The sequence below is a fragment of the Cucurbita moschata genome, unplaced genomic scaffold, assembly GCF_002738365.1.
Source record: "Cucurbita moschata cultivar Rifu unplaced genomic scaffold, Cmos_1.0 Cmo_Scf00022, whole genome shotgun sequence".
In the NCBI taxonomy this organism is placed as follows: domain Eukaryota; kingdom Viridiplantae; phylum Streptophyta; class Magnoliopsida; order Cucurbitales; family Cucurbitaceae; genus Cucurbita; species Cucurbita moschata.
In genome coordinates this window covers 3,013,817-3,039,861 of record NW_019268538.1, presented here as the reverse complement: position 1 = coordinate 3,039,861, position 26,045 = coordinate 3,013,817, and the positions used below count along the sequence as shown (strand labels likewise).

At 36.4% G+C, this 26,045-nt stretch overlaps 5 protein-coding genes and 2 long non-coding RNA genes across 7 annotated transcripts in view; 3 read left to right on the top strand and 4 right to left on the bottom strand.

Moving 5' to 3' along the window:
- Positions 1–4: 4 nt before the first annotated feature.
- Positions 5–2,128, bottom strand: LOC111459639 (UDP-glycosyltransferase 86A2-like). The gene is made up of 3 exons (XM_023102637.1): positions 2,022–2,128; positions 1,191–1,820; positions 5–1,106 (listed from the first exon to the last, which is right to left on the bottom strand). The coding sequence occupies exons 2-3, from the start codon at positions 1,717–1,719 to the stop codon at positions 160–162; spliced, it is 1,476 nt and encodes a 491-aa protein (XP_022958405.1). The 5' UTR covers positions 1,720–1,820; positions 2,022–2,128; the 3' UTR covers positions 5–159.
- Positions 2,129–4,999: 2,871 nt separating this feature from the next.
- On the top strand, positions 5,000–5,653 carry LOC111459689 (auxin-responsive protein SAUR50-like). Its single transcript, XM_023102705.1, has one exon. The coding sequence runs from the start codon at positions 5,004–5,006 to the stop codon at positions 5,403–5,405; it is 402 nt and encodes a 133-aa protein (XP_022958473.1). The 5' UTR covers positions 5,000–5,003; the 3' UTR covers positions 5,406–5,653.
- A 736-nt stretch (positions 5,654–6,389) lies between these two features.
- On the bottom strand, positions 6,390–10,029 carry LOC111459483 (ABC transporter F family member 1-like). Its single transcript, XM_023102411.1, has 6 exons — positions 9,822–10,029; positions 9,508–9,734; positions 8,890–8,963; positions 8,589–8,799; positions 8,278–8,512; positions 6,390–7,816 (listed from the first exon to the last, which is right to left on the bottom strand). The coding sequence occupies exons 2-6, from the start codon at positions 9,724–9,726 to the stop codon at positions 6,765–6,767; spliced, it is 1,791 nt and encodes a 596-aa protein (XP_022958179.1). The 5' UTR covers positions 9,727–9,734; positions 9,822–10,029; the 3' UTR covers positions 6,390–6,764.
- A 521-nt stretch (positions 10,030–10,550) lies between these two features.
- LOC111459125 lies at positions 10,551–15,120 on the top strand. The gene is made up of 3 exons (XR_002713241.1): positions 10,551–10,722; positions 13,881–14,056; positions 14,189–15,120. It is a non-coding gene; the product is annotated as an uncharacterized LOC111459125 (long non-coding RNA).
- A 1,689-nt stretch (positions 15,121–16,809) lies between these two features.
- Positions 16,810–18,555, bottom strand: LOC111459839 (heavy metal-associated isoprenylated plant protein 3-like). Its single transcript, XM_023102918.1, has 5 exons — positions 18,392–18,555; positions 18,212–18,308; positions 17,913–18,127; positions 17,703–17,790; positions 16,810–17,613 (listed from the first exon to the last, which is right to left on the bottom strand). Exons 1-5 carry the CDS (start codon positions 18,398–18,400, stop codon positions 17,258–17,260), a joined length of 765 nt encoding a protein of 254 aa, XP_022958686.1. The 5' UTR covers positions 18,401–18,555; the 3' UTR covers positions 16,810–17,257.
- A 1,971-nt stretch (positions 18,556–20,526) lies between these two features.
- Positions 20,527–23,589, top strand: LOC111459156. Its single transcript, XR_002713248.1, has 2 exons — positions 20,527–21,050; positions 22,145–23,589. It is a non-coding gene; the product is annotated as an uncharacterized LOC111459156 (long non-coding RNA).
- A 1,883-nt stretch (positions 23,590–25,472) lies between these two features.
- The window catches only part of LOC111459620 (transcription factor RAX2-like), a 2,204-nt gene continuing 1,631 nt past the window's right edge, over positions 25,473–26,045 (bottom strand). The window contains exon 3 of the mRNA XM_023102609.1: positions 25,473–25,982. Coding sequence (XP_022958377.1) covers positions 25,550–25,982 — 433 coding nt within the window. The 3' untranslated portion in view covers positions 25,473–25,549. The remainder of the gene's footprint in view (positions 25,983–26,045) is intronic.

Here is a 26,045-nt window from a genome sequence, read left to right as displayed (position 1 = left end):
AGAGTTCGGTTTGTAGGACGTGTTTATTAATTTAGCCTTTGGATTACATCATATTTGAGGGTTCAATCTAATGACCCTATTAACACAACTTTACCTATCGCTCACTCGTGAAAGAGGAGGAAAGACAATTTCAGGCCTCGGGGCCGAAATGCTCTAAATTTAGTAGCCATTGGACATTGATTTGTGCATCTTTTTGTCCCCAAATTTGTCTGAAATGGCTGCGTTGAAATCTTTTATGAATTGGTTCATAGATTGATGGGATGAACCATTAGGCTTCACTGCATTTTCCAATGCCTTCTTGACTTCTCCAACGGCAGCTCGATATTGACTCCCAGATTTAGCATCCATCAGATGGTTAATCTTCTCCGAAATCCTTTCCTTAGATATCTGCCGTCCATCTCTCAGATTAATCCCGACCTTCCAATCTTCCACCACCAGTTTCCGATTGGTGAACTGATCCGTAAGCAAAGGAAAGCACAACAGCGGAACATTACACCAAATGCTTTCCAGAATTGAATTCCATCCACAGTGAGTTAAGAACCCTCCGATCGCCGGGTGGGACAGCACTTGTCTCTGATGACACCATGGCACAATCATCGAACGGTCAGAAACCTCCTTCCGGTAACCATCCGGCAATGGATCGGTGTCTGTTGAGCTGACAATATCCGGTCGGAGCACCCATATGAAATGGACCCCACTCATCGAAAGCCCATGGGCTATTTCTGTGAGGTCCGTTTTGGTGACGTGGGCGTAGCTTCCACACGAGACGTAGAGGACCGAGCCGTGGGGTTTGGAGTTGAGCCAGTGGGTACAGTCGGACTCGGGCCAGAGGCTGGTTGCGACGGAGTTTTTGGTGTAGCCAGGTGGGAAAATAGGTCCGATGGTGTAGAACCGGGTTTCGGCTTGTAGGGCTGAAACGGTGTCGTTCTCGAGCTCATGTACGGAGTTGCATATCACGAAATCTGCAGCTCTAACATCCTCAAACGCTGCGAAAATGATTCGGTGGCAAACCGACGTCGTATCTGTGTCTTGTAAATACGACATCATGTCCTGTGGATTGATTGCGCGTACTCCTGGTATGTAATCAATGGCATCCTCTCGAACCTCTGTTCAAATTCACATTCAAATTCAAATTCAAATTCAAGTTAACCCAAATCAAAACTCAAATGATTGGGTATGAGCGAACCAACCCGGGCATGCAAAATGGCGGTTTTGTCGGAGAAGATTCATATGATAATAGAGCGTAAAAACCAACGCCGGTTCGGTCCAGAACGAAACATAAAGCAGATCAAACTTCCTCGCAACCTTCGACGGCCACACAAAGAAGGTATCCGCTATCAGACAACTCACCGGCGGCCCTCCCTCTTCAGACGACGCCGTTTTCACAATGCTCTCGACCTCCTCCTCCACGTGAGCCGAAAACACATGCAACAACGACTCCATGAACTGGTCGTGATTCAGCGACCGGTCGAATCCAACCGGTAGTCCATCCGACACGGTTCGGTAGCGGACATCCAACCCCGACTTCCGCACGGCGGAAAACAAATCATCTCCGGCAGGCGAATGGGCTTTGGCGATTTGGCGGTGGATGGCTTGCGTGTTCACGAAGGTGACGGTGAAGCCACGTTGGGCGAGGTCAGTTGCCAGGTGGACAGACGGTATGACGTGGCCTTGCAAAGGGTAGGGAATAATAATGGCATGGGGATTTTGGCGCTCCATTTTGGCAATTAGGACAGAATTAGGATAGCACGTAAATCACAACAACCCGAGTTTATATCTTTTAGACGTCGCGAAGCACAAAGTTGACCCCAGAAATGAACCTAAAAAAATGAATGGATTAGCCTTCAATTTCGGACAAACATTCAGGACATTGAAATTTAGTACAGAAATTAAAGGATAAATGCATATAAAATAAAGAACAACAAGAAGAAGTAATGTTTTCTGAGCTTAAACCCCGAGGCTTCTGTAAACATAGTACACATCGAATGAACAAAACCAGACAAAGATTGCTGTTTGATTACCAGATGTGGAAGAAGACCAAGATGTCTTTGTGTATATTTCCTATGTATTATTTATAGGCTATGAGCTTCGCTTTGTGATGCCTTTATTTTATTTATCTCTTATCCTAAAGTTTTGGTGTATAATATAATTGGTAACCAAAGCTTAGACTCACTAAAATTAGCTTCTAGAATATATAGAATCTATGTAATAAATCCATATACATTTCACCCTGATTGGCATCATTCTTCTTTTTACTCCTCTCTTAATTTATTTTATTTTGAATCAACTCAATTATTACTATTATTAAATTTAAATATATATTTTGTTTATTTTGATGAATTTTTTTTATTAAATAAATCAAATACATATTTACTAAAATTATTAATTGATCAGCTGAAAATAAGTAAAATTAAAAAGTTATTTAGGACCAATTAGCTTATGATCTTCAATAATTATGTTACTTATTTGATTATTTATTGAATCTAATTTTGATTAAATTATAATGAACAAAAATTAATTAAATATCTATTGCAATAATAATTTTATACATAATTTTTTTGAATCATTTTAGGATGTATAACATTAATAAATATATCTCATTTAATATAATCTATCGAGGATAATTATATAATTTTTATTAAAATTAGTAATTTAAGGATAATTATTAAAATTGATCCTAAAATAAACTCAAAAGCTCAAATTATTTTAATAGGTTGATTTAATAAAAATAAAATAATTAACCATAGTAATAATGTGACGTTTTGGACATTTTATTCCTAAATATCCAAAACAAAACTTTTAAACAAAAGAGAGTTATCGAAAGAGGCTTTAACTTTTCATATTTTGGTCGTTGAACGATACTTATTCTAGAATTTGGTTAAGAAATGTGATATTTACTCAAAATATGAGAATCATAGGGAGCAAGTGGTAAAGAAACAAAAACGCTTCAATAAATAAATAAATAAATAGAAAAGAATTGGTTTATTTTGTGTCAAATCAACTTTACGAGAAAAAATAAAATAAAATTTAAGATGTGCGAATGTATTTCTACTTTTGGATGACTTTACTCTTTATTTATTTAATATAAAGTATTAATCAATTTGAATGTACAATTATTAAGTTGAGAATATATATATATATATATATACATAGAATAAAGTAAACTGTTAAAATGAAGTAAAAAGTAAAAAGTTAAAAGAAAAGGAAAGTAAAAAAAATGAAGGGAAAACATTAATTAATTAATTAATTATATGGTAACAGGAAAGGGACATGAAATTGAGAATAAAAAGTACAAAAACAAAAACTGGTATAATTATTTTGAGGAGAAAAAACCTGAGTATTTTTTTTTTCTTTTTTTCTTTTTTAAGGAATGGCTTAATAATTAGTGTTGGGACATGTGTGGTGTGAGACAACAATAAATGCGTACTAGGACCTCTTGTCTCTCATTTAATAAAAGATAAAAACTTTTTAATAAATTTAATAATATTTTATAAGAAAAATGAAGGAGGAGATGGATCACGGATCTTCGCAATGGTATGATATTGTCCAATTTTAGCGTAAACTCTCGTAGTTTTGCTTTGAGCTTCTCCAGAAGATCTCATACCAATGAAGATAGTATTCCTCACTTATAAATCCATGATCTTTCACTAAATTAACCAAGTTGGGGTAAAGACAGGAATAGTGATCCCTGTTTCGAACTTCATTCCTTCACTATTTCTTTTGTAAATGAAGATTTCTTGCTTCGTTCGGAGTAATTTTTTATAGGACTTCTGCTTCGTAAGTTAAATGTACCATCTCTAATAGGGTCGAGTTGGATCAGAAGAGCCGACCAAATATGTGAGAAAGGAGAGGAAGTTATGGTTAAAGAGGTGGTTGTACAAAGGATTGTCTGTACTTTGAGGTATGCATTTATACGTGTATGTATGCTCACACGCCCTCCATCTAACCCCATCTCAACTCAAATATTTCAGATCCAGATTTCATGAAAATCTATTTTATTTATTTATATATATATATAATAAAAATTAAAATTAAAAGAAAAAGAAATGATAATGATTAGTTAGCAAAGTACTAAATAAAACTTGACAGGTCCTTTTGCATTGTCCCCTAACTCAATTACAAGATGGTTAGCTTAAAAAGCATGTACCATAATTCAGAAAAGATACTCCAACAAACGTTCTTCAACACTCATTTGAATATTTTCGATCGACTGTTTCATTTCGAATATACTTATATTTAATCATTCGAGTTCCACTTTAACGATGTTAAAAATTTAAGTTTTTTCGAAAGAGTTTGGTATGAAATGGATGCATGTCAAATAGTTTTGAATAAATTTAAATATTACGATCCTATGATTGATCCTCTGTTGTTTATATGTACCTTTCGCTCGATTGGATGAGATTATAGTTTGGATGTATGTGGAAGTGCAAAAACATAAAAGAAACTAATTAATGCCCAACCCCATCTCTCTCAACAAGTGTTCCTAATCAATTATTACACGAACTGTTGAGTAGTTAATGACCAAATCAAACCCCCATTGGAATGGGAGACAATTAAGAACAGGCCACAAGCACAAGCACAAGGCACAGGACACATTGATGATGAAATGGGTCAGTTCATAAGTTTTATGGCAAATGTTATTGGTACAAAACATTTGGTACTTTTTTCTACCTTCACTTCTCAATGGATTTAGATTATCCTATTTACCAATGATCCATTTTTACGGGTCTCAACATAAACATAATGATTTAGAGACAGATGTGACTACCAATCGAGACGTTTCATGGAATGCTTAGAGTCACGTAGTGTACTCACATGGTATGCTCTTCAAACTCAACTCCAAAACTTGTGTCTGTCCAATCACTTTTGGCCTCTTGGAAGAGCGAAATATCCCATCAATTTCCACTGTTTTGATCCTTTTTTTTTAATTATTTGACCATTCCACACTATAAATTGTTTCCACACCCTCTTGACAAGGACTAAGCTTTTTGCATTTACACCAAATGGCTAAGCCTGAGGCCAGTGTCAAGAAGAATGGCATTGTAAAGCTGAAGACCGCTGTTGGGAGGCTGCAGAGGAGCCTCTCCTTGGGTCGAAGGTCCAATTCTGGGCTACACGAGTTCGATCATGAACTTGGGGATGACGACTCGACTCCGGTACCGGAGGATGTCAAAGAAGGCCATTTCGCGGTTGTGGCAGTTGATGCTGAGGAGCCGAAACGATTTGTTGTTCCGTTGAGTTGCTTGAATAATCCGACGTTTTTGAGACTTCTGGAGGCAGCAGCAGAGGAGTATGGATTTGATCATGAGGGTGCGCTGACAATCCCGTGTCGACCGAGCGAGCTCGAGAGGATCTTGGCAGAGGAATGGGAGGAGGAGGAGGAGAATGAGAATCGCTGCTTTTAAGGGATAGTGTGATTTGGGGAACAATAACGTGGGGTTTTGAAGCTATTGAAACGACCAAGAGGATCAAAATTAAGGTTGTTTTTTTCGTAGCTTCAAGCTCTTCACAGCATTGTAAAACATTTTACCAAGGGAAAAATTGGTATTTTGAGAATGGCCAATCAAAGTTTGTGGTCATTTGATTACATGTTCATTTTTTCTACTGTGTTGTGTTTAATTTGGTGTGTTTTATTTTATGATTCTACTCCTCTTTTAACCCTTTAAAAATTGTGTCAAAGAATTTAAATATTAAATAAATGTGTGTTTTCAGACCTAAAAGTTAGAATACGAATCCATTTATGGTTAGTTTTAGTTTAGTTGGTAGATAAATAAACGGTTAATTGTCTCAAGCTTTAATTGCAAGAGATCGAAACATAAGATCATACAATCATTGTCTAAACTAAAGATAGAAAGGAATTATAATGTCCTCTTCCTTTCCTTAAACAAGATCTTGTTAATCCTAGGTCCCTAGGATGGCCCTGCCAACATCATGGGTATGTGACTCATGTGGGCTAGGCTTCAAGGACCTTGTCTCCCTTCCTAAGATTACCAGTTAGGGGGCCTATGTACAACCAGCGAATGGCATTCATGTCGGTGCCTTCGGAATTTGCTTAGTTGGTAAGCAAGACACGCACATAAATTGACAGTCATCAAAACTAAAAGAAAATGGGAAGAACCCACCAAATTGGAACAGTATGGGCATCAGCCTCGGGTGAACTGAGTATTTGATCGAGTGGATGGGTACTACTAAAGGGTACCACTCGCAAATGTAAACAGGAAAAAAAATAACTCTCATGCCAGACCAGACAAGACCCCAATTCTCTCCTGCTAGGAGAGTCATAAAAAGAGGGAACAATTTCTACAAGTAATTCAGATTCCCTTCCTAAAGTGCAGATCATGCAAGTTATATTTATTTGAACACTAATCAACAGCAAGAACACCTCACAATTATGCCCCAATAGGGGACAATCATTATATTTCATTCAATAAAAAAACCGAAAATATAAGAGTGTCTGTGTTCATAGTCGCATGGTGTCTAAAAATAATATGGGATATGGCTCTATCTAGTTGATTCAAAAACCAACTAAAAGATATAGGATACATGAATTAATAATGATTAAGCAAAAACATTACCTACTAGCCCCATTAAAATTGCTAGCTCGAAACAATAACCAAGCTCATCAGTGTTCAGACCTTCGGCTTGTTGTGTTAGCACATCACACGCATGCTGGCCGAGCTGCGGAGTTAAGCAACACACCCTAAGCGATGGTCTACACTGTAGATTTCAATAATAACGAAAACTCACGAGTTATACAGCTTCAATTAGAACCCAGCCTTCTTCTTCAAATGTGCCTTGAAGTCCATAATGTCACCCTCCCACCTGGTTACAGCTTGATTCTCACACACCCATATCTCTTGGGCGACTTGGTTTATAAGTCTAAAATCATGGCTTACAAGAACCAAACCTCCATCCCACTCATTCAATGCCTCTGCCAATGAGTCAATTGTCTCGATATCCAAATGATTAGTGGGCTCATCAAGCAGTAATAAGTGGGGTTGTCTCCATGCTAACCAGGCAAATATAACACGGCTCCTCTGCCCATCAGACAAATTTTTCATTGGCATCACTTGAGCTTTACCGGAGAGCCCAAACTTCCCAATTGCTCCTCTCATCTTCTCTTCCTCATTTCCTGGGTACTCTTTTATCATAAACTGGAGAGCAGACATTTCCATGTCTAGTTTCTCAGTTAAATGTTGATGAAACTGGGCAATTCTAAGGTGATTATGTCGTCTAACCATGCCCTCCAGAGGAACCAGGTCCCCTGTCATCAGCTTCAACAGCGTACTCTTTCCGGCACCATTAGGTCCAACCAAAGCTATCCGAGAGTCCAAGTCAACTCCAAAGTCAAGGTTCGTATAGATGAGATTATCAGGGGTATAGCCGAACGTTGCTTCCGAAAACTGAAGAACAGGAGGTGGAAGCTTTCCAACATCAACAAAGCGGAAGACAAGAACCTTGTCTCTCACCACCTTTTCAGTAAGCCCACCCCTCTCCATCTTTGCCAGTGTTTTCTCCTTACTCTGTGCCTGCCGGGCTAGTTTTGCTGACCCGTGCCCAAATCTGGCAATATACTCCTTCATGGAAGCAATCTGATCCTGCTCCCACTTGTACATTTTCATCTGGTTTTCTTCCAGGTCAGCACGGGTCTGAACATACTGATCATAGTTACCTGTGTAGATCTTCAATTTTCTGTTCTGCATGTGGATAATGTTTGTGCACACACCGTTAAGGAAGTCCTGCGAATGCGAAACCACAACCAGGATCCGGTCAAACTTCTTCAAGTTCTCTTCTAGCCAGACACAAGCCTCCAGATCTATCATTATAAAAAAATAGAACAGTTGCCCATCAGATACCTCATTTTCAGCAATAAAACAATTAATAAGCCAGAAATGATATACTAAATTATTAATGGAACAAATAAAAGGTTGCACTTAAATTCCACAGCTCTTGCTAATTTATTTGTATATTTAGAAGTAGTACATATATCCACTGCAGAGGGAGTACGCTTGTATTCCCTAGAAATGGGCTCACTGGATCAGTATGTATGTTCCCCAAGGAATCTAAAGGGTGTGAGATTGATAATAGCAAGAACCAGAATGATCAGCCAATCGGTGTACCAGCAAAGCACTTGCACTAATTATCCAAATCCAAGTTCAACATCAATACTATAAAACTCAAAACCTACTTATTTCTTTCATAGGGTGATAACTGAAAAGATATTAATTCACCACCACCACTCAATCAGCAAAACAAGAAAGCACGAAACATTAATACCTAGATGATTAGTTGGTTCATCCAGTAGAAGGATAGTGGGATTCATGAATAGGGCACGTGCCAAGGCAATCCTCATCCTCCAACCACCAGAGAAGTCCCGGGTTTTCTTAGCTTGCATCTGCTTGTCAAACCCAAGACCATACAGGATTTCAGCAGCACGTTTTTCTGCAGTTGCTGCATCCAGTGCTTCTAAACGTTCATAGATACGATCAAGTTGCTCTCCACCTCCATCATCCTAAATTAAAATAGAACAGTGAATAATGAGCACTAGTAAATTCTTTAGAACATAGAGACTATTGTAATCAACATACTTGTGCAGCCAAAGTTTCTGCCTCCTTCTCTAACTGCAACCTTTCCTCATCACAACTTATAATAGCTTCAAGTGAAGACATATCAGAAGCTTCAATCTCTCGTGTAAGGTGATATATATCCATGTGCTCTGGAATAGGAAGCTCTCGGCAACCTATTGCCGAAAGAAGTGTAGATTTCCCACATCCATTTAATCCAAGCAAACCATAACGTCTGAAAAAAATTTGTAAATATTGAAGATCAAGCACAAGAATGAATGTGGAAATAGGAACTATTTATGCCAGCTCATTATTACAAGCAAACCTGCCATAGTTGAGCTCCAGCTCAGAATCAACGATAAGGTCATGCCCATGAAAGGTAACTGATAAAGACTCTATCTGCAAAAAGCACGAATGTAAGGACATTACCAGCGTCATCACTTACACTTCCCTAATAGCACAACATCACTTCCAAGTACACCAGCAAGGAATATGAACGACTAAAGTTCAATATTCATATGCTAAAAAATGGATAGTCCTAGGAGATCTCAAGAAAAATAAACCAGTAGCAGTTCTTTTCAAAATTAAAGAATAATTTAGAAGACGATTAGATGTCACCTAGCCTACTAATGCATTCTCAAATAGAAGATTCATCGATAAACAACTGTTCCAATGAGTTCTGCTGAGGAAAAATAACAATGCAACGAAGAATTATTTTTTCCCAACAAAGTTTAAAGCAATAGAACACGGACGAAGACAACGTAAGTATGATAAATAAATTTAAAAAAAAAAAAAAAAAGCAAACTGCATAGTGGAACATAAACGTATAAAAAAGTGAATTAAAATATTCATCCAGGTATTATAGCCAAGGGCTTTTTTTCTTGAAAAAAAAGAATTAATAGCTATATCATGATTCTGATTCTGGAACCAAATCAGGGCTTACTCTGATGTCCCTGGAGAGAGGATGTGAGCAAAGCACACCAGTACAAGTACGATCAGATAACTGAAGAGCGTCAACTCCATTCGCCAACTTATCAACTCCATTCTGCGAATCGGCAGATGCCGCCTTGGAAGAAGCGGCCGCCGCTGCTTTTCCTCCTCGCTTAGCCGCCGCAGCTGCCTTCTTCTGAGCCGCTTTCTTCTTGCTCGCGTCGGAAACCATCCTTAACCCTAAAGATTAAAAAATTTAAAAAAAAAAACCCTAAAAGCACAATCAAAACGAAATCAGAAACATCGTGAATAATCCCCAATACATACCTGGGGAAACGGAGAGAAAGAAGATCAAAGGGAATACGAGAACGATAGAGCGAGCTAAGAGGCGCGAGTGAGAAGAGGAAGCAGATCTAGGGCTTGAAGAAGTCGCTCTTCGTCTCTCACGGCGCTTTTGTTGTGGGCCTTTTATCAGACCTACGACGCGTAATGCGATGCGGATCAAGGGTTCAAGGTTCCGAAAAAGGAAGGCTTTGGGATCTTATTTATAGGAGTCCTTGATGATACCACGTGTCCTCCACGGAGATCTACTTCTGGTTGGTTGCGTAGCCGACTGAAATTGGGCTGTGAGGGTAAATACGAGAATTCACGTGGCACCGATATTGGGCTGGTTCAAGAGAACAAGACCTTAAGACGAAGCCCATGGGCCTAAGGATTTGGCCCAGTTATATGCATTTAAATTTTGAGAAACATTATTATTATTATTATTTATTTATTATTTTTTTTTTTTAATGAAACATGTTGGGTTTGATGACAAAACTTCCTTGCAAAATTAGATATATTTTAAGATTTAAAAAATTGATAATTAGGGTTACGTTGATTTTAAATTATTAGATATGTGTTAAAACATCATTTAATTCAAAAAAATTATTAATTATTTTAAATATATGATTTAGAAGGTTTAAAATTTTAATTGATATATCTATAAGTTTGGACATGTATTTTCAAGTGTGGCGCGAATTGATATAATTACTTTAAATATCATTATTAATTCACGGTTTAATGAGTTTAAGAACCGAACCGATTCTATCGCACTATCGTCTCGTCGTCGTTCGATCTCCCTCTCTCCTTGCTTAGGCGCGCGCGCGTAGCCGCCGTGGTTATCGCTCCCTCTCTCCGCATGTGATCGCCTCGATGTCGTTCAATTTCCGTCTCCGACGATGTTAAGGTTAGTTTTCTGGTCACCGGTGGCTTTTTGAATAAATTGGTCTGCCCTTCGGATTCCACCCCACTTTAAAACCCATTATAACCCCGATTTAATAAGAAGAGGGGGAGGAAGGAACAGTGATTGTTGGGACAAATCCATTATTTTCCTATTCTGTGTTCTCTTCTTTGTTCTTGTTTGTATTTACAATTTTGTTTTTACCAATTTTTTACTGTTTTTGAAACAGAGCATTCTGAATTTCTGAAACAACTCATTACTAAGCCGCATACCTTGTAGTACATCCATTGTTTGTGGATCTGATTTTGTTCACATGTTAGTATCACGCGAATGAGAAATTGGTCACAAACTTTCCTCCATGATGGATTAGTCTACCTGTGATGTTTTAGTATCCAGCGAATGAGAAGTTTGTCTGGATTAGTCACAAACAATGACGTGCGTGGATTGTTTGTCTGATCTCTTTCTCTCTGTTTTACAACTGAGATGCCATTAGTTTGTGTTAAACTAATGTTACTATTGCATTTGGGTTGCTTCCTTCCATTTCTTAATCTGGGTAGTTTATTGGCAGCTAAAGGGTACATTATTAGAAGTAATTAGATTCCATTTTTGTGAGATCCAACGATGGTGGGAGACAAAAACGAAGCATTTCTTATAAGGATGTGGAAACCTCACCCTAATAGACGTGTTTTAAAACACTGAGGCTGATAGGGATACGTAATGGGCCAAAACGAACAATATCTGCTATCGGTGAGTTTGGGTTATTACAAATGGTATTAGAGCTACCGGAGGGTGTGCCAGCGAGAACGCTGACCCCCAAGGGGTTGGATTGTGAGATCCCATGTCGGTTGGAGAGGAGAACGAACCATTCCTTATAAGGTGTAAAAACCTCTTCCTAACAGACGTGTATTGAAATTGTGAAGCTGACAACAATAGTAACGAGTCAAAGCGGACAATATCTGCTAGCGGTGGGTTTGGGTTGTTACAGTTTAGTACTTAAGATCCAAATGTTTTGCTCTATGTGTGTTTTGTTTGTTGTTAGCTTGTCTGTTTCTTTTCAAGTTCTAATTTGGTTCCACTTTTACTGCTTCCAAAGATCATCTCATACATGTGTATGTGTGCGAGTAGAAAGTTGCATATATAGCCGTGTTAACAATGTTTTAGGCTCTGGCTTACACTAAGTAAGAAGTGATTTCTTTCTTAAGAAACCCCACGAGCCTTTTACTCTAGCAACTCTAGAAATCGAGTACTCATGAGTTGGTTGTATTTTTGTCCTTGGATGGCTTCATCTCTGAGACTTCTAAACAAAGTTATTCTAGTCGAACTCTTCGTTAAGTTGAAAGTGATATCCTAATTCACTTGTTGGTGGTAAAGCAGGATTATCAAGGACAAGAAAACCTACTAAACAATATTCAGATGTTTGAGAGCATTTTACTGAAGTAGAGGGATGCTATGCTGAATTTTATAGGGCTGCTTATAAATATTAGGCTAAATTAATAAAAATGCTCTCAACTTTTCACATTGTCTCAAAATACTTTTGAACTTTTAAAAGTTTCAATAATACCTTTAAACTAAAATCAAAGTCAAAAAAATACCCTTACCATTAGTTTTGGATGACAACTATCAGTATTTTGTTTCAAATATATCTTTGAACTTTTAAAATTGTTTAAAAAATATCCTTCAACTTTCCAAAGTTTCATTAATACCCTTAAACTTTTTTGAAAACATAAGAAATACCTATAAATTTTTTTAAAAAGTTCAAAAATACATTTATCGTTGGAATGTTGGAACATGGCTAGAACTGTTAGTATCATGTTTCAAAAATACCACTTTTTTCAAAAGTAGCATTAATACCCTAACTTAAACTTTTTTTAATAAGTTTCTAGAGTTAATATATAAACAAAAATAGTTTATCTTCACCCCCATAGATCATCTCCCTCTTTGATTGTCTCTCTCTTCTTTGCTTTTACCCTGGCTCAACAATTTCTCATTTCTCTTTTTTCTTTCTCACTTCTCGAATATCCTATTAACCCCCTTCTTTTCCACCATCTCTAAAAATTAACCCCCTTCTTTTCTTTTTTACTCTTTTTAAATAACAAAACTTTGGTGGAAATCTCTCATTTGTGAGCATTTCTAGACATAAACACAAAAATTTTCATCACCCAAATAGACAATATGTTTTCAAATTGCCTATTTGGGTATTAATGTTTCATATTTATGTTTAGAAATGCTCAACAATGAGAAAGCTTCTCCTTTTCATTTAGAGTTTTGATATTTAAGAAGAGAAAAAAAGAGAAATGAGGGAAGTTTTAAAGATTGAGGAACAAAAGAAGGAGAATAAGGGATATTCAAGAATCAAGAGAAAAACGAGAAATTGTTGAGCCATAGGTTGAAGTAGAGGAGAGAGATGAAATTGAAGGAGATTTTTATACAGGGTGTAGATAAACAGTTTACGTCCATATATTAACAGTAAGAACTTGTTTAAGGCTAAGGGTATCAATTCTACTTTAGAAAGTTCATGGTTATTTTATACGTGGTATTAACGGTAAGGGTACTTTTGAACTTTTTTAAAAAGTTCAAGGGCATTAATAAAACTTTTGAAAGTTAAAGGGTATTTTAGAACAAAGTACTAATAGTTCCATCCAAAACTAATGGTTAGAATCTTTTTGAACTTTTGTCAATAGTTAAGGGTATTATTGAAACTTTTGAAAGTTCAAGAATATTTTTGATGCAAAGTACAAAGTTCGAAGGTATTTTTATTAATTTAGCATAAATATCACGGGGCTACATATGCACGTGATTCTTAGGAGAAATGGGGCAACAAATTTTAAAAGGCACCTAGGAGAAATGTAAGAAGTATACAAGTTAAGGAATTATGTTGAAGGAGATTCTAAATGTAATTTGATAACTAATCTTTCACTGGAGAATTATTTAACGATGTTTGCTTGTATGGTCCTATTGAATGAATTGCCATTTAAGTTTGTGAATGAAGAATTTCATAAATTTTGTAAGGCGAATCCTAAGTTTGTAATTTCATGACGAGTCACTATTGCAAAAGGTTGTTTTCAATTGGGAGAAAAAAAGGTTTAAAAGTGCTTTAATTCGAATAGCCAAAAAGTTTGTTTAGCGTTTGATACATGACTTTCATTCATGATATTAATTACAAGGTTATAAAGAAGAGGAGGTGGGGAAAAAAACTTGACCAAACCATTGGCGGATTCGTTTGTGGAGGGGGCTTATTTGCTTTTCTGTTGATTTCTCAAGCGTTCTTTCATGGTTTTTCATTCTTTCAACTCCAAAGTTCCCGTCTTCATCTCTCCAGTTTGTATGCAAGTATACCAAGGTTAGCTATTTCGTCCCAAACACTCCAGTCTTCCTCAGGTTCCTTCTATTTGAAACTGAATTGGCTGCCTTAGTTTCATCATTTAGAATTGAGATTCCTAAAGATTCTAGTATTTTTCTCTAAATTTTGCAGAGCTTTACGTTGCTGGATGTCCTGTTTTGTACTGAATCATTTGTTGGGCTGCTTATCATTCATGTAGATAAGTTTAGGTCTGTGGGAATTCGAATGTTTATATTATATTTGTGGGTCTTTGTTACGTTCTTCCTTGGAGCTCATTGATTGATAATTCAAGTTTCACAATCTCTAAACGTTCAGGTCAGGCTCCACTTGAGCTAAAATCTTTGATTTTCTCATGCATTCTAGAATATTGCAACGCTTATAAAAAGTTCAAATGTTTTTCTTTTCCTCTTTTGTTTTCTTGACTTGGTGTGATTTTATTCATCTTTTTTGTTGGAAATGGCTACCGCTTAGCCTAAATGTACTTAATTAGATATTATGCATATCCTTATAGCGTGTGTTTGCTTTATTAATTATTTCATCATGTGCCCAATCTGCATCCCTGGTTCAAGCTGGAGCCAGCTTTCTTTCTTAATGGATTCAATCTCTCTTTTATCGTTAATCTGTTGAATTGAAGCTCAATTGCAACCTAACCAGGATTATTTATTAAGTTAACACATCTATCGTGATGAATAATTAATATAATAGAAGTTTCTCTACTTTATTTGCTGGTTCTTTAAGCTTTAATGTTTCCGTATGAACTTGAGTAATGACTGATGAAATATTTTATTAATGCAATTTTGAGGATGGAAAGCCTTTAATTTATTGCAATTCTGTCCCATGATTTACTTTGTTACTTACCAATAAAATGCTTAATTTTCATCTGATTTGTTTGTTTGCATAATCATTTACGTCTGGTGATATCAGTTGAAGTGCATGCAAGCTTGCCTGAATACTCATCAATATTAAAAAAAAAAAAAAAAAAACCCCTTTTGTTGCTCCTCCAATCTTTTGGTTTGTTCTGTGTGTGAATCCATTATTCAATTGTAAGGGATGCTTTTTTTCAATATTGTCCTAACTGACACTATTTCTGATGGTTATGATATCATTTGGAGTGCACGCAGGGTTCTTGGTCGAGAGGCATCATCGACATTGTTGTTAGAAACCTTTACCTCAAAATTTTAGGTCCGTTTAGGTTATGGAAGGTGAATTGGTTCATTAAGAGATTAAACTAAGAGGCCTGCCTACACAGATTCATGGAAACATTAAATGAAATGAATATTTCAGCAAATACGATGAAATATGAAAACGCTATCCAAGGGAGGCATCTAAACAAACATTGTTCGATCCCTAAAACATTGTTCCAGGGCCGAATCTACTTCCTCGACTGTGTGCTTGTCGCCAAATCCACGGAGGTTGAGTCAGAAAGGTATGGTCGATGGACAACAAGAGATTATTCTTGTACTATCTCTTTTTGGTCTTGAGGGATGGGAGTGGTTTGGTTACACCAAAGATGGTTATTGGTTCAAGAAGGCATGGTAAGATTCTGTAATTTGTTGTAACCTATTACCTGGCTAAGATGTGGCTCTCCATACCTGATTCTGTTACATGTTTTTGTCCTACACGTCTTTTTTGTTTAGCATACCAATTCATTCTCCAAGATTGAAATCATTGCTAGTTTGAAAACCCATGGGATATTTTAACATTTTGGATAGGTGATTCAAAGACGATCTTGAATGTGGCTAGGCGACCGTGGACGGTCTGGAACAGGGGCAAGGAACTGGGATTTGTGTGGACATAAACAAGGAAACTGAGAAGAAAGGGTCCAAAAGCCGCACAAAGATCAGGGCTATAGTCAACTCACTCGAGAATCATGGTGTTAAAACTTATTCTCCGATGATGCATCTCGACCTAGCATAAGCATCCAAAAACATTCTTATTGTCATTAGCTGGGAAAGAGGGGGGGTGAAGCTTGAGCTCCACCAGTTATTTTGATGAGATGCTGCTATCTAAGGCTAAATGGAAGGAGCTATCTTTATTAGTTGCTATCAGATTAGACGTAATTCTGCGCATGATTTTTGGAAGTTTATGAAAGCAGAGATAAGTTTTGATGTCCACTTCTATAAATGGTCGCTCAGTGGTAGTGAAAGTGAAACCATCCATTTGGGTAATGATGTTAAATGTTCATCTCTCTTTGCACTTTTTCTCCTCTCTCATGATAATTTTGTTTTCTTCCGTTTCCATCGTGTGCACCAGTAGATATTATCTTCTTTAGACTTTTTTTTTCGAGTTTTTCCTCTCTTTGGGGTCCAACACCCTTGTTGGCACACTGCCTCGTATCCGCCTCCCTTTGGGGCTCAGCCTCCTCGCAGGCACATCTTCTCGTGTCTGGCTCTAATACCATTTGTAACAGACCAAGCTAGCAGATATTGTTCTCTTTGGACTTTCTCTTTCAAGCTTATCCTCGAGGTTTTTAAAATGCGTTTGTTAGGAAGAGGTTTCTACACCCCTATAAAAAATGCTCCGTTCTCCTCTCCAACCGACTGGGATCTCACATAGATAGAGATTAACGTTGGGGCGGTGAAGAGGTCAATTCTTCCATCCAGCTCCACCTAATGCCTGTTCGTTGTGAGGAAGGATTGTGGAATGAAAAGATAATAATATACTTCAGGTATTAGAAAGAAAATTCCATTTCATAGGAGAGCTTGATTGTTGTTACTATGTTTGAATGTGGAAAAGATTAGCCCAAAAGACAGTTGAATCAGAATGGCGGGATTGAAGGATATCATTAAGATGAACTTGTCCCTACACAAAAACAGAAAGACGAAAAGAGGTATTGAAATTCAAAGGAAAATGAGAGCCCTTTTTGTTTTTGAGTGAAAAAGTGAGATTCCAAATTTCCACTCCTCAATTATTGGTAGAAAGGTATGTTAGAGAGGTGCATGACTGTGTTATCCAACTCTTCTTTCTTTCCTCCACTTGGTTCAATGGAAAAGGTCTCTGTCTTTCCTGGAAGGACGCCACCAACAAACCCCACCTCTCACTTCACTTCCGGACTATGCATTTTGGACTAATCTTTCTCGCCTTTATCCCCGAGACACCATCTTTAACCTCATAACTCAACGATAATTGACATATAATGATGTTTCTTTACAGAAAAAATAGAATGAAAAGTTACATATTTCTAAGAAACTATATTGGTTGTCACATGACCGAGCAAGCATTTGGATTTTCATCGCTGAACATTTGAACCGAAGGTAAATGTTCTCCACCGTACCCGTACCCGTACCCATATCCCAAAACTGGAACTGCCATGTGATCAAGTCTGTGACCATCTCCCCCGCCACTGCCATTTGCGGGTTGAGCAGCATCTCCGCCGCTCTTGTTCTTGTCGCTGCTGTCTCCTCCCTTAGCTTCGTCGTCTTTGTCCTTCTTCGGCACCACCACTGCAACTTTCCTCCTTAGTTTCTCTTCCAAATTCTCTATCAGAGCCTTCACGTCCATTTTTCCTTTTACCATTACTAAATCCTTTTGTCTCTCAATCGCCATATCCTCCACTCCTGCAAGGTACACCCATTCAAAGAAAATCATTGATTGTTTTATTCAATTGAATGATAAGGTAATCAATTGAATTTAAAAGTAAATTTACCCTTGGTCCTGGCTACCACTTTGTAAATCTTCTCTATGCAACCCTGGCAGTGCAGTTCCACCTTCAAAGTCACCGTCGTCACCGGAGTCTGGCAAATATAACAATTAATCAGTAAAATAATTTTAAAAATTCGAGTTAATTAACTGTTGACAGTTGGATTGTTGTCTAACTTGCGCCTTTGAGTGAAGCGCACGTTAGTTCCTCACCCACCTCTTTGTCTTTGGACTTCTTTTCCTCTGGTTTTTTATCACCGACGGCGGGCTCGTCCGGTTTCTTGGATTCCTTTTCTTTCTTGTTCTCCGACGAGACAATGTCGATTTTCTTCTTTGTTTTATCGGCGAGCTTCTCTCGGAGCTTGGCAGGGTCGAATTTTCCGATGACTGTCAGCTTGTTGGCTTCCCAGTCTGCTCTCGCTCTCTCAACGCCTTCCAAAGAAGAAAATTAGAAATTAGCTTTAGATCCAAAAGAAATTAGCGAAGAGAACGCAAAAATTGTTTGGGAATTAATACCTTCGATTTCTCGGACGCACTTTCTGATTTTGTTGGCGCAGCCTTCGCAGTGCATGTCGATCTTGAACACAGCCGTGGTGGTGTCTTCATTCTTCTTCTGTAAACAGAGAGAAAGTAAAGCAAATGAGTATGAGAAGAAAAATGGAAAGGATTAGAAGAAAGATGAATGAGTTAAATGACCTCGCCCATTGTTAGGATGGAATTGGAGTTTTGGGGTTTGGTTTGTGAAAGAAATGGGAGTTGTTTGCAGAGTATTTATAGCGGCGAAAACTGGGCGTTGCTTCCACGGCTTTCACTCAATAAAGTTGAGAAGAAGATAGGCATGTGATGTTGAATTGATTGGATTAAAAATTGAACATATGAATGAAGTGAAGTCAAGCGTTTACTTGGGTAGTAGTGCGTAATCTGTGGGTCAATTAATTTAATGTGGCCTGTGAGACACAGAGGCTGCTAAGAAGCTTCCATGGCAAGTCGGTCATCGGCAAGCCGCGTGCTTCACTTTTGGGTAAATGCTTGCTATTATTAGTTTAAGTCTCATTCATTTATCAATGGGACATTTAGAGAACTATTGAGCCTCCCTACAAGGTCTCAAGAATCTGTTCTCTTAGACTGATTGATTCATATGTCCCTAGAATGGACACCGGTTGAATCTTCATCTATTATGTACAACGTGCCTGATTGAAAACGAGTAATGAAGACATTAAGGCTTTTGTTCCAAAACAATATCAGATCCCCACTCAACCCGATGTGACACTTGGGACATAGAGACAACTATCAAAATCTGTGAGATCTTACGTCAGTTGAGGAGGAGAATGAAACACCTTTTACAATATCTGCTAGCGGTGGGATTGAGCTGTTACAAATGATATCCAATCACTGGCTGGGTGATGTGTCGTCAGCAAGGAGGTTGTTCCTCGAAGGGGGATAGACATGAGGTAGTATGCCAGTAGGACGCTGGACCCCGAAAGGGGGTGGATTTGGTATGGGTCGCACATCGATTGGAGAAAGGAACGAGTGTCAGGACGCTAGGTCAGAAGGGGGTGGATTGTGAGATCCCACATCGAAACACTCTTTATAAGGGCGTGGAAACATTTCCCTAGCGGACGCTTTTAAAAAAAACCTTTGAGAGGAAGCTCGTAAGGAAAAGTCCAAAGAGGACAAAATCTAATTCAACTTTTAACTTCACTCAAGAGAACCCAAGCCATTGTACCCTCAAATTCTCGGATTGGTTAAATTTTGATCGTCGTCTTCGACATCGACCCCAACTTGGTTCGTTTAGTCCTCCTCCATCTTTATTTAAACGCAAGAACAACCTTATAACGCCGATTACAGCAAAACGTTCGTTAGTGGCCATAGTACATAGTATTTGAGATTTAGATTGGGCCTACAAACAACATATAGCCCAGTTTTATTTGTCAGTTTTGGGCCACTGAATACAGAAATTTAGGAACCCACAAAAAACAATTTCCAAATTTAATGCACCAAGGACCAAGGAGAAAGGAAAATCAATCAATTATGAATCCACTTGCTACAAATATCTGCCCCTTGTATTATTTAATGATGAGGGTATATTTGTCTTTTTCCCACTGTACGGCCCTCACCATTATTTGATTTCCCTTCTTTTCTCCCCGATCATTCGGGTCGCTTCCCTGCCTCTGCTCCTCCCAGATACCACGTTTCTTCGTTTTTATACCCAATTTTCTTTTTTTCTTTTCTTTTTTTCTTTTTTGAAAATTTTTTAACTCATGAAAAAATTAGTAACTAATTTTTTATTTTAATATGTTATAAAAATCCAGCATTATTTGAAAAGAAAATTTACATTATGGTATAAATATAATATTTGCATCTTAGAATCCTATCCATTTGAGATATGAATATCAAACGAACGGTGTTAGATGAAACGCGAACATGATTTGAGATAAGGTTTGTACCACATGGATTACATAATTTGAGATTAGGTCCGTACCACCTGAATTATGATATGAAATTGAATTCGATAAGTTTGAGATAAGGTTGGTATTAAATTTTGAATTTTTTATTTTTTATTTTTATTATTTTGGAAAATCAAGGACGAAGAAGAATCTGTGGAGTTCACGCGTCGGAGGGTATATTTGTCTTTTAGTAAGCGCAGTAAAAATGAATATATATATATATATATCTTTTTGTAGATGGAATAAAATCCGTTTGTCGTATATGGTCACGCCCACCCAATTATTCCAGGGGCTTCCATGCAAATCATTTCTTTTTTATTTTTACCCCGCTTTTTTTAGTTTTTTGTAGAAATGGTATTTTTATTTATATTAAGAGAAACAGAAACAGAAAAAAAGTGGAGAAAAGAAAAAGGAGGGGGGAGCATGTGGAGAGCAGGTGGTAATGAAGACGTGGCGAATGGTGATTGATGGAAGGAAGAAAACCCACGTGGGGAGGATGGTATGGATCACGTGGGCAAAGTGAAGCAGCCAATTCCAGAGAACCACATCAGTCCTGGTACTGTACCATAAATAATCGAGTTCGTCGCGTCCTTATCTCTTCCTCCCTTGCCCTAACGCCCGCCCCGCCTCGCCCCGCCCACTTCTTGGCTCCATTTCTCGCAATCTCCGAATCTCTTTGATTATATAATCTTCTCCCACGTTTGGACACAACGCACCTGAAATCACCAGAAATTTATGGCCAAATTGTTAGCCTTCTCCTGCATTTGCACCTACACCTTCAGCTTTGTTTCTTCTTTTCTCTTCAAATGCACAAGGCCACTGAGGTGCAGGTGCTTCTGCAAGTGAATGCCATCTTGGCTCTCTCTCTCCACCACCGCCGCCATCTCCTCCCCGTACGGTTTTTTCAGGTAATCCATTTCCTCTTAAATCTGGATCTTCTCCTCTTCTTAAGCTATACAATCCATTTATCAGAATGTAGGACCGTGGAACTCTTCTTTTTCTTCCGCTCTCTCTCTCTATCTCTATATGTATTATGTGTATATTTTTGTAGAGATCGAGATCGTGATGTTCACACTTTTAGTTTTTATTTGCTGTTTCAACATGCATCTGCTAAATTCATTGATTACATCTGTTTTTCTATCCAAAAACAGAGAGGACTTAAACAGTTTATGTGGAAGAATTTTGTAAAAATTTATGAAACAAACTAGCGTGTGTGAGAATTCGTTTTTGAACGGACTTTTTTGATTTAACGTGTTATTTTTAGTACAATAGACTAATTATTCATTACTATTATGTTCATTTTGAAGAATTTCTAGATATGAACAACTTTAGATATTCACATGCATAAACAATTGTATGTTTTATGTGAATTAAATTCAAATTAATCTAGGAATTCCTTTTTCTTCACTCCCTCTACTTGTACGAAATAATATGAACTCAAAGTTGTTCAGAAATTGAATCTGTTGGACATGGGAGACTGAAAGTGTTTCGGGAAAGATCATAAGCAAGAATGTAAATGGTTAAGAAAGTAAACTTGACTGGATTTCTTCTTTGAACAGTGTGTGCCTGAATTCTACCTTAATTTCTCGGAGCATCTTAAATGGTCCATTAGGAAAGGAAAAAACAAAATTAATACAGTAAGGAAATTATTAAAATAATTGAAAAATATAAGGGGGAAGAAGAAATCCCCAAACATTCATTCAAATAATTGAGAAGCCCCATGCAATGATCGTAAAATATTGTTAAGGAAATTAATTATTAGTGGTAGCTTCCTGAACATCATCGAAAACGCCAAATAATCTGCAGATTATAACATTGAGCTAAATTTGTGGCAAAATTAATAAAACCCAGAATTCTCATCATAAACCTAGTGATTAGTGGTAATTTAACATCCTGCCTCTATTTTGAAGGGTAGATTTCAATTATTTTAGATCTAATCTCTTAGTAATTGATGGGTGATCTGTAAATCAAAATATGCTGTTCACTTAACTTGCATGAACAGGAAGCACAGTCCAAGCATATTGAAGTTTGAAAGGCCTTGAATTGTTGTAGGGGAAAAGTAATTAAATACTGAAGGGGTATGAGTGAGTTGTACCTGGATTATTTGACTTGGCCAACGTTGTTTGTTTGTCCTGCCGTACCTTTTCCTCATGAACTATTTTGTAAACTTTAGTTTTAAAACAGTGAATTCTGGCCACTTAAATATTGAGTAAGAAAGAAAAAACTGATATTTCATTCGGTTTATATAATTATTACACAAAATCAACTAAATTAAAACCGTGATTCATTCTCAATTGCTTTTACAGTTTGCTGAAAATAGATAGAGGTTTAATTTTATCATATTGATTTAAATACGTATCAAAAGACAAACTCTTGCAATAATTCAAAATTGAAAAGAAATAAACAAAATAAAAGTAACATATCTTTTATAGGTTGAGAAGGTAGGGAATTGGACTCTACCAAGGAAGGTCACTTGTGGTTGGTGAGAATATATTTTCTGATGATTCTAGGTCAGCTTCAATCTATCTTGGATTGTGACTATCTTTCAGCTAATTTAAATTATTTTGAGTTAAGTTTAAATTATAAATCAATTTTCATAGAATTCTAATTTATATAGCAGAATTTTAAATTATGATCATGGAGCTCTTTAGGTAAAATTAAATTTTAAGGAGTAGTCTCTTGCAACAAGGTAGCCAATGACTTCGGCCTAGGCCAACTAAGTAAGTGTCTCCACTATTAGCTTGGTTTGATGAATTGTATTATGCATGATGATGCAATGTCCCATGACTCCTCCACTTGTTATATGTATGAATGATATGTTAAGTTATACAAAGTTTTGATGCTATGTTATGATGTGTCATATATGTCATATGTTATGTTATACTATGATAACTTATATCAGGTATAAAAGCTATGTTATATTAGTGATCATATCATGTTGTATAAAGTTGTTATTAAATCAATAAGATATGATAGCATAAACTTTCGTAGAACATGTCAGGAAAGCTATGTTAGGTATCTTGGAATTTACAAGAATTATGACGGTATAATTCATGACTTGTTAGGCTATAAATAAAGAGAAGTTTGTCTTGCATCATACATTATGCCAGGATTATAACCTATGGGGATTTCATGCATATTTGTGTGTCATGTGCATTGGGATATTTCACCAATATGATGAGTACGGATAAATACTTTACGACATTTATGTTTTCCATGTTATTATGTGGGTCCTTCCCTCCATAGCATTCGACAACAACACATTAGCAAGTGCTAGCTTGACGAGCCAAGTCTAGGGAGTGTGTGAGCCCCTTGGCGGGCCCATGCACGCACACGTGAGCCATCCGTATAGAAATATTATACATCCAACCTTGTCGAGCCTAAAGTCATGCTATGATGTTTTAAGAGGATAGATCTTACCATGGTGCATGTGTTTACCTTTTCTAACTAGTGTGGTTACAATGAGATAATGATGAAAGTCATAGAACCACGGAGAACCGGTGCAGAGTAGTTGCATATTGTCTATTTTATCGCCTTTAGATTAGATAATGGCATTGTTTTGTTTAAATATCACGTTATTTTAATATTTTATTATGAATGTTTAAGTCCATGACATCGTTTTTTTAATTTGTAATTTTGCCTCTTTAATTAGTTTGGTTAAATATGACCATTCATTTGCAGAAAAAGCATATTGAATATCGTTGTATATATTAATTTTACATGATCTTTTCTATTTTATTCGTTATATTATGATTTAGAGTGGCAAGTGCAAGTTTAATCATTAATTTTTGTAGTTTGGATCCCCTCTCTAACTTTTTTTTCTTCATATTTTAAATTTTATTACATTTGATTCTAATTATTTGTTTTTGTGCCACCACATATTGGTCTCTCTAAATTATTTCTTTCATCTCCAATTTTCCAGAAATTAAAAACAAAAGACCAAAAATCAAGAATAAAAAACCAAACATTGAAATAATTATTAATTTTGACGTATTAAAAAAAATAAATTTAAAAATTAAAAGTTTAAATTAGATATAAAATTAATTTTAACTTTAATAGATTTATTAATCAAAAAGAAAAAAATTTCCCAAGAAATATTCTATACAAAGTGGAACTTTACGAATCTATTTGTCATTTTCAACATTTAGAGATACATCAAGCGCATATATATATTCTTATTTTTGTTTTTTTTTTAATTTTTTAAAAGAAAAAGAAAAAAAGAGATGTATGGTAATGGCGATTGGGTTGAAAGTTGAAACCGACCTGAGAAAAGTGGGCCAAGCCCACACAAATCCCTTTCAGAGAGACACGCAGTTTCTGACAGCCACACGAATTAGAAATCTCTACGTCTACCAACTTTTTTATTTATGCCCCTTTCCTCTCAATTTTTAACTACCTTCCAAAAAGTTTTTAAAATTTTACAAAAAAAAAAAAAGATATATCTAAATATTCAATTTTGTGCCTTTTAGGTCTCCTTCTAGACCTAAAATTCATGAACTCACTAATCACAAAATCAAAAAAATCTATGAATTTATTAGACATCAAATTGTTGAGGTTTATTAGGAGTGAGCGCCACGTTAATTAATTTAGTGCAAGATAGTGGAAGATTATGAATTTATAAGTGTACTTCTAGTGTTGGAGGGATGATTGTTGAAAGTTATAGGGAGTGATTCCCCCGTTGAGAATTTATAATAAGCATTTTATAGTTATTTTATAATGAAAATTTATTCTCAAAATGGATAATATTTAATGTTATATATTTTTGTAAAATTTACCAAGAATTTATAATATTATCACATACAAATTCTTCTAACGAATTGAAGCAAAATACAATAATTAATGTCTATCTGATCTCATTACAAGACATATATATTTGACTGAAGGAACATTTGAATTTTCATTTTTACATATATTATTAAACTAAAAAACAATAATTTTGTTAATTGATTAAATAAACAAGCATTTTATCCATTGGGTATTATAGGGTTGCGTATGAAAATTTACAACCTCAAAAGATCCCAAAATTAAAGATGGTGGTCCCAAGTTGAGCTGTAATGTCAATTTAAAAACTTAATGTGGCAGTAATATAATATTACAATATTAGCTGCCCTTCCTACTCTCAATAAATAATAAATTAAAAAAACAATTTAATTTTATTAACTTAATTAAACTAAATATAGGAAATACTGGATTAAATGTCCATGGCTAATAAATAAGCCCATAATTCCATTTTATATTCTAATATTGTTCATATTTGTTATTAATTGAGAATTAATTAAGGGTAATTTTTAGATATTATACGTCAAATCTCACTGATTTCAAGCTCACAGTTGGACAACATAACATGAAATTCATAAATTCCCTAAAACAAATTAAACCAAATTAATATCATAAACAAACCCCCTCATCAGTAGTAATAAAAGTACTTCTCTTCCACTTCTCTCTTGATCTTCTCCTCCTCCTCCTCCATCTTCAAGAACACCTCACTTTCGTTGTTGCTCATCAACTTCCCATGATTCTCTTCAAACCCATTACTGGAAGTGACTAACCCACTTCCAAATTCAAACCCCATTTGCATTTCATTCATTTTAAGGGCTCCATAGCGCCACTGCTCAAAAGGGTTGCCCACCAAACTGCCATTAATGATGTTAGAAGTGGGTGATGGTTCAGCCATTGGGTTTGGAATGTTCAAGGAGGTGCTTTGATGGGTTAAAGATTGAGTATAAGTGTTTGGAGAAGATGATATCATCCCCACAAGTTTCTTCTTCAGCTTCGTGTTCCAGTAGTTTTTGATATCATTGTCCGTTCGTCCCGACAGCTGAGCAGCAATAATTGACCATCTGTTCATCAAAAAAAAAAAAAAAAAAAAAAAAAAAAAAAAAAAAAAAAAAAAAAAAAAAAAA